Raw genomic sequence first — 7,909 nt, forward strand, 5'->3', positions numbered from 1 at the left:
TCGAAATTTAAGAACTGGTCAGCAGCAAATACTGTGAATTGAGCATCAAATGCTGGAAGTTCCATGCATACTGGTGGTTCCATATCTATGGGTGAACATGCACGCAGAATGGTAAAATAGAAAATAGTTTATTTATAGTCTTGTTCTTATTATTTTTGCAATGTTTTCTTATTCTTTTTTCTTTCCTATCGATTAAAACTGTTATATTATAGGAGAAAGCTACGGGAGTAAAACCTTCTCTAGAGGAGGTTTATACTAAATGCCACACCAAAAAAGACAAAAGTTGGATTGATGAAAGATCTGAGAAAGTCATTGTATGTGATGCTAATTTGTTCTTCTTTTTGTTTTTTTAAACTGCTAATTTTCACTATATGTTAGTATTTGTTCATGACATATTTAGTTGCGATTAACATGAATTGATTTTGTAGGGTGAATTCAAAAAGCGAAAGACAGAACTTTCTCAAGTAGCTTTATCCTTGGATATTGATGAAGATGTTGAGGCATTTAAGGAAAGCCTAGATATACCAGATGATTATACTGTTTGGAATGAAGTTGTGACAAGGGGAAAAAAGAAAGTTGCTTTTGGCTTAGGTTCTTTTGGTTTAGATCTCTCTTCAAAGTTGGATTCCAGAAATTGTTCAGAGACATCTAAAGACAATCTAAATATTGAGCAAGAACTTCACATGTGGAAAGAAAAAGCAAAGGAGCAAGAAATGATCAATGAAGAGCAAAAGATTAAGTTGAAAGATGCTGAGCACAAGTTAAAAGATTAAGGACGTCAACTAAAAGTTCAACAGAAAAGAATTGGTTCTACTGAAAAGACAATTCATGCTTTGTATAAAAAGTTGAATCTCCCACTTTCTTCAACCTTGTCTGATCCTACGGAAGATGAGCTTGGGACAGGCTCTAGTGATGATAACATGAGTGATTGATATTTGGAGTATATGTTTCTTCTGATTTAGATTAAGGAATTTTTAGGTGAATTAGTTAGTACGTTTTATTTTATTCATGATATTTGACCTCTTTAAAGGCTTTCTTTGTTTTAGTTTAAGTATTTTTTTTTCTGATTTTAGTTTGATTACATTTATGGACAAAAGTATTTTAATAATAAATATTTTTTTAACTCTTTTATGGTAATTAACTTTTTCATGATTTTATTATGTGTTTATAATTTCGATGATGTAATATGAAAAAATGATTATGATGGTTTTAATATAGAAAGCAAATCGAATATAATTTATTTTCTAAAATATTTATCTATTAAATAGCAAATTATTTTGTATGAAAATTATTTGAAATATTATATTAAATTTGTAGAAAATTTGTGCGAAAATAATTTTTGGTTTTCTATGAAATTTGTTTCAAATACGTAAATTCTTTTAAATTAAATTTGTCTGAAATTTAATTGAAGAAAAATATTTGATTTGTCTAAAATTTGTTCGAAAAAAATTTGTTATATTTGACTAAATTCGTTAGAAATTTGTCTGACATAAAGTATATTTTTTGTTTGAAATTTGTTTGAAATACGTCGTTTTTATGTTAGCTAATCTGTCTGAAATTCGTCTAAAATACATCATAATAGTTAGAAATCTAGCAGATAAATGCCTATTCGAAATCTGTCACAAAATCGTCTGAAAAAAATTTCGGACGAAATTTCAGACAAAATTTAAATTAGCAACAAGGCTTTTTGGGACAAAAAAAATTCGTCCCAAATTTGTTTGAAAGAAAAAATTTGTCCATAATTTGTTCGAACTTTATTTCAATTTCGTCTCAAAATTCGTCCGAAAAAGTCCTATTTCTAGTAGTGAACTCTGAAACCTTTCTCCTTCCCTCCAAAAGAGCGTTACGTTGAGGACGTGCGATCGTGCTGCACCACTGTGTGGGAAGACATTGACTGCATTTGGCAAGTTTCTTTGAAATGGTAAGGAATCTTTCGTTCTCTTCTACTTACTTTATCTTTCACTGTAGTCAAGTTGAGGAGTGTGTCACATAGTGGGAGTGAAATTAGCTTTGATAACTCAGTTCTCCTCTGCATGGTGATTATGGGTGGATGGGGTGAAGCACTAGTTTTGTTTGATGAGTTAGGGTTGTTGCGAAACTATAATAGTGATGTTAACTTTGAAAGTTTCTACCTTTCTATTTATTGATGAGTTAAGAATTCTTAACTGATTGACATTTTAATCTATTTACTGTTGATTAAGTTTGAAGTTTAGCTCTGTTACTGAGTTATAGTTTGAATTTTTACAGATGTCTGTGTTTGTCATCCCTGTTTTTCATCATGGTGGGATACTCAAGAAAGATCCAAATGGAGTGTTACGGTCACTACTAGAAAACTAGTTATTACAGACGGATATTTCCGACGGATTTTATCCCACTGAAATACAGAGGAAATTTCAGAGGGATTTTTTGTCGAAAAACAAAAAGAATGGATTAGCATAAATTACAGACGGAAAAGAGAATCCGTCGAAAAAATTAATTTTTTTCAGTGAGAAATAGTTACAGACGGAAAATCCGTCTGTAATTAAATAGACAAAACGCTAGATTTTATTAAATTATTACGGACAAAAAATCCGTCTGTAATGTAAATTTTCCGTCGGAAATATATTAGAATAAGGAGATGAGTCTTTACTCCCGAATACTTCAGTTCACTTTTTTTCACGTGAATTACTCCCATGCCTTCTCTCTCTCTCTCTCCACTGAAGCTCCATTGAAGATGTGACGTCCTCCGCTGTTGCCGTCATTGTCGCCGCCGTGGCTCACGTCGCACGAGCTCCTTCCACCGCCGCTCTGAATGCGTTTGCTCCTTTCGTCGTCACACGAGCTCTCTCAGCCGTGCTCTTGTCTTACGAGCTCCCTCCGCCGCTGCCCTCGCGCTGCTTCTTCTCTCCTCGCTGGAGGTTTGTCATCGTCTTCTCTCATCGCTGTTAGTTCAGGTAGGCCTCCGCCTCCTTCTTGTCCCTAGCCCTAATCCTTCCATTGTGATTCTGTTCCGATTTCATTATCCCTAGCCCTAACCCTGTCCCTTCCCTGTTTTTCTTAACCATAATTCTCGTCCCTTAACCCTAATTTTCCGTTTGTTCTCTCTGGTTTAGAATTATGTTATGTGGATCGATTTTAATCCTAATTTGTTTTTTTTTCAGGTCCGCTGAAGGTTACACCATCTATGGTCGAGTGAAAATCCCCAGCAGTATGCTTTGTTTTTCTTTTTTGTCACTCTGATTTTTATTTTCTTACTTTTTAGTTAATTCAAAATCTAATTGTTGGATGGTGACTGATGCGAATAACCATTGCATTTGAATTGGCAGATTTTTTATATTTTGTTCAATAAACTTTAGAGTGTATCTGATCATGTTAATTGAGTGGAATTCAGCGAGGTTTTGCTAGAGTTCATTGTGGTGTGCATCCATTCCTTTGTGTGCATCCATTCCTTGCATCAATTTCTTGTTAATGGTGTGCATAAATTTGTTTGTAGATTTAGGAACAAAAGACTATATAATTCCTGGAAAAGTGTCGAATGTCAAAGTCATACTCAATGGTAGTCAGAGAGTTACTTTTTTTTAGGCCTGATGGATATTTCTCATTGTATCCTTTAATTTACATCTTCATTTTAAACTCATTTCAATTTGCATGATAACTGCTATTACAATAATAAAAAAAGAGTGGAATATATTCTTAGCGTGGTGGATACTTTCCTTGAATCTACAACTTCCACCCGTGATTCCTCAGAAAACCAATTACATTAGAAAAGTATCTCTCTTTTAAAATTAAATGCGAGATTTAAACGCTTTGTTAATTAAGCTCGTCGTTTCTTGTTTGTTTGAATGGTTGAAGAGCAATCGATGAAGATAAGGAAGAAGATCGTACCACAGATTAAGACAACGCTGCTATCACTATCACTGTTAAAACCTACTCTTCTCTAATTTTACTGGTAAGTCAACGAAGACTAGTTAATTTAATTGTCAATGCTCACTACTGTTCGTTATTTCATTACTCACCGTTAAATTGATTTAATTTGCTAATTGCAATTGAAATGATGGTTGATGGAGAATAATGATAATGATAATGCCACTATGAACGAATACGATAGAGAGTAACATTTACAGTGTGATCTCTCCTGCGACAGTTATTGGAAGAAGCATGAGTTATGGAAAGGACGACATAGAAGCTCCTCGGAGCTCCGGTGACATCGACGATGGAGGCTCCTCCTCCAATCCCTTTGATACTGTCAGAACAAAAGATGCTTCCGTTCAACAACTCAAGCGTTAGAGGGTATATCTCTATATCCCTTTCTCCTCTTAATAATTTTTATATTTATTCATTTTCTTTTTTCTTTTTAAAATTCAGTGTTTGATATATTATATTCATTTGAAAATAGAGGTACCAGTTAAAAAACAAGAAGCTGAAATATTTTAGGATTATTTAATTCTTAAGTGTTCTAGGATTTGCAGAGCAAGTTTATAGAAACCCCTCTCTCATAAATTTGCCATTGATTCTGAGGTCCATAGTTGTAGTTTTTAAGATATGAGATTAAACTAGGTTCTTTCATTTATCTTCTTTAACTTTTTTCCCCTTTTTCTAACTATAAAATTTGACAAATTGAGAGAACAAGGACCTATCTACACATAAACGTTGCATTTGACTATTTTGAACTTTGAGGCATTGAAAAAAGTGAAGTAATTACATGATATAAGCTCCACTTAGCACAATATTTGGGATCTCTGGTTCTATTTATATTAGCTTGCGATTTGTGAATCTCTTCCAAAACATTGTACACCAGAGGATAGGAACAGGTGAAATTCTTGGGGGCTAACTTTGCTCTAGTGCCGTTGCTTTATCAAAATTGGATCAGCATCGTAGGAAGTGTTACATGGAATATTTTTCTATATTTACAAGGAACAAACATGTAGTTCTGTCAAGAATAACAAACCTGTTAGGTATTCATCTTTGTACCAATCCATTTAATGGAGACTAGACTTGTCTCATCCATATTTCATATCGACAAACAAACTTATGGTTCTTTAGCATACATTGGTTCTAATAATGTTCACTTCAAGTAAATTGCAATCTATTGGCAGTGTCAAGACTTGATCATTGCAGTCTAACTAAAATTTGCATTGTTTTGATTATTGTCTTTCATCATCCCTTATACTTTGTAGCTGTACTTTTATTTTGTACCTATATCTGTCTTGTATTCCAGAAGTTATATCTAAAATCATGCTTCTTAGAAAAGGATGGTTGGAAGTGAGTCAAGTGACACTTCTATTAATTTTACTTCCTCTCATCTTCCACCTGAAAGCGCACTTTTTTTTGGCAAATTTCTGCCATTATAATATTAACATTTCTATCAACTAATGCCACAGATGGAATTTGCCTTTCACAGTTGTACCAACTGCTATTGGTACAGCAATGGATGTTAACCTGAGCAATGCATCTCTAGTTTTTATCTCTGTCACATTTGCTACAATGGTAAGTAGGATTTATTTTCTTTTCATGTTAATTGAGATAAATGTCATTTTGAGTTTATTTTCCTGTTTTAATGGAAGTAATCATCCTTCCGGACCTTAATTGCATTCCTTTGCTCTTTTCAGTGTAAATCTGCTGCTCCAATTTTTCTACTTCTGTTTGCATTTGCTTTCAGGTGAATTTCTTGTAATTACCTCTGTAAATTATGTGATTATTTGAGAAAAGAAAAAATTAAATCTTAAGGAGCTGCTCCAAGAAAATTTGTGGGAGTATTATGGAAAGTAAATATTATTCTTGAGAGATCTCAAGTGACGTACTTCAGATAAAAACGCTCTCAGCTATATATATACTTTCATGTATATAGCATTATAATACACATTATAATCTTACCTAACATTTAAATGTAAATATATGTTGGAAGGTTGGAGACACCAAGCTTTAAACTATCAGGCATCATCATGGTCATCTCCATTGGGATACTATTAACAGGTACAAATGAGGCCCTTCATTTTTCATGGTGATAATTTAATATTTTAATATGTATCTCAAACCTTGCATCTGGTTAGATTTTCAAGTAGTGAAACTGTTACTGCAGGTTAGATTCTTCTTTTCAGGGCTATGCATTGTAACTGTTTGTGATTATATCTTGCTTATAGAGGGGTTAACATTACAATGCTCATGGCTTATTTTTTTATTTTTCTCTAATAATAACTCATGGCATTGTTGCATTATGATGAGATGTCTATTAATTTGTTTTCATTTTTATTTCACAGAATTCTGCTGTGAAGAATACGATTCCATACTGTAGTACCAGAAAAAAACCATCTACTTTGAAAAATGAGAGAGAAAACATGAAAGATCAACTGGACCTTCGTTATAGTAGCAAAAATTAGAGTGAGGTACGTTTTGAATACTGACTTCATTCTATTCTATATCCTAGTCCAATATTACAAAGTATAGTTCATAATTTTAATTTTGCTGCCCATATCAAGTGGTTGCATTTTCACTGAAATAACGTTTTTCTAATCTTTTGTTTCATATCTCCTTTCTCTTAATAGGTGGAAGTGGAAACTGAACCTGGAATTCTTGATGAAAGTATTGATGCTGTAGAAATAGATCCAGTATCTCCTTTCTTGGGTTATGGAGGCTGCTGCTATAATGGCAATTGCTCTTGCCAATGGAGGGGTAAGTGTGCTTACTAGCTTCTAAAACTTGTTATTAGCATTGGAGGTGTATCAAACTCTTGAATTAACTCGACTTTTTGCTAAGTTTAGGTGAACTCAATCTGAGTTTGATTATTTTGTACTTGCTCTTATTATTATTGTACAGGGTAAGCCTCCTGATTGGCAAGACTTTGTTGGTATTATCACTTTTCTTGTCATCAATTCAACCATCAGTTTCATAGAGGAGAACAATGCTGGTAATGCTGCTGCATCTCTCATGGCTCGTCTCGCTCCGAAAGCAAAGGTGTGGGATTCAGTGTCATTTTCTTATGTCCTTAATGTTTGCATTGGATACTGGTATTGGATAAAACATGCATTGGATAAAAATACTGAATGATCTTTCTTCTATTTTAGAATGACAATTACAAGCCACTGATTGGTTCTTGAATTAAATAGTGAGAGGAATGTTGGATGAGGATTTTTCTTATCAAACTTTATCCATCACTTTTATAATTTTTCGGTCAAATTGAGAAATGAGTCATGGACTGTCCTTCGAAATGGGATTGCTTAATTTTCTAAAGTTACTTACAAACTCTCGATAACTTTACATAGATATGGTATTTTAATTATAACTTCTATGAAGAAAAATATTGTAACCAGTGTTTATTTGATCCTTTTCAAATGCTTTTATTCATCTTATTTGCAGGTGAAGTTGTCTGGATCAATTAGCAGTCAATACTTGACTGCATTGCTCATGGCAGCTCCTTTGGCCCTTGGTGATGTTGAAATTGAGATTATCGATAAACTGATTTCTGTTCCCTACGTTGATATGACTTTGAAACTGATGGAGCGCTTTAGAGTCCATGTGGAGCACAGTGGTAACTGGGATAGGTTCTTGGTCCACGGAGGTCAAAAGTAAAAGTAAGTTTCTATTATTGAGTTGTAAAGATTTTAGATTTAAATTATTGTGACTATAATTGGAAGTTTCCTACCTGGTCTCCTGGGAATGCTTTTGTTGAAGGCGATGCTTCTAGTGCCAGCTACTTCCTCGCAGGTGCAGCTGTTACCGGTGGGACTATCACAGTTGTAGGCTGCGACACAAGTAGTTTACATGTATGTAAATCCAATGAACTCTTATGATATGAATCCTGATCAGATTATATTTTTCAGTGGAGCCATTTTGCATTTCGCTTAAAAATGCCCTGGGTTTCTCTTAACTTGATCCTTCTCTTAACTATAATTTCCTTAGTGTTGTTGAATCTTACGATGAGTTGTATTTGCTG

At 33.8% G+C, this 7,909-nt stretch overlaps 1 protein-coding gene and 1 long non-coding RNA gene across 2 annotated transcripts; both read left to right on the forward strand.

The window, feature by feature from the left end:
* Positions 1-1,024, forward strand: LOC107486407 (uncharacterized). The gene is made up of 3 exons (XM_021141692.2): positions 1-111; positions 213-314; positions 429-1,024. The coding sequence occupies exons 1-3, from the start codon at positions 64-66 to the stop codon at positions 771-773; spliced, it is 495 nt and encodes a 164-aa protein (XP_020997351.1). The 5' UTR covers positions 1-63; the 3' UTR covers positions 774-1,024.
* Positions 1,025-2,644: 1,620 nt separating this feature from the next.
* LOC107486404 (uncharacterized) lies at positions 2,645-7,856 on the forward strand. Its single transcript, XR_008008199.1, has 12 exons — positions 2,645-2,933; positions 3,141-3,187; positions 3,832-3,928; positions 4,124-4,269; positions 5,361-5,466; positions 5,589-5,638; positions 5,885-5,952; positions 6,237-6,362; positions 6,522-6,648; positions 6,793-6,930; positions 7,333-7,547; positions 7,648-7,856. It is a non-coding gene; the product is annotated as an uncharacterized LOC107486404 (long non-coding RNA).
* Positions 7,857-7,909: the final 53 nt, after the last annotated feature.

This window comes from Arachis duranensis, chromosome 4 (assembly GCF_000817695.3).
Source record: "Arachis duranensis cultivar V14167 chromosome 4, aradu.V14167.gnm2.J7QH, whole genome shotgun sequence".
Classification (NCBI taxonomy): Eukaryota; Viridiplantae; Streptophyta; class Magnoliopsida; order Fabales; family Fabaceae; genus Arachis; species Arachis duranensis.

Coding starts and splice junctions, on each gene's coding strand:
- LOC107486407 (XM_021141692.2), top strand. CDS start 64: ATGCATACTGGTGGTTCCATATCTATGGGTGAACATGCACGCAGAATG. Junction 112..212: donor GTGAACATGCACGCAGAATG/GTAAAATAGAAA, acceptor GTTATATTATAG/GAGAAAGCTACGGGAGTAAA. Junction 315..428: donor AAAGATCTGAGAAAGTCATT/GTATGTGATGCT, acceptor TTGATTTTGTAG/GGTGAATTCAAAAAGCGAAA.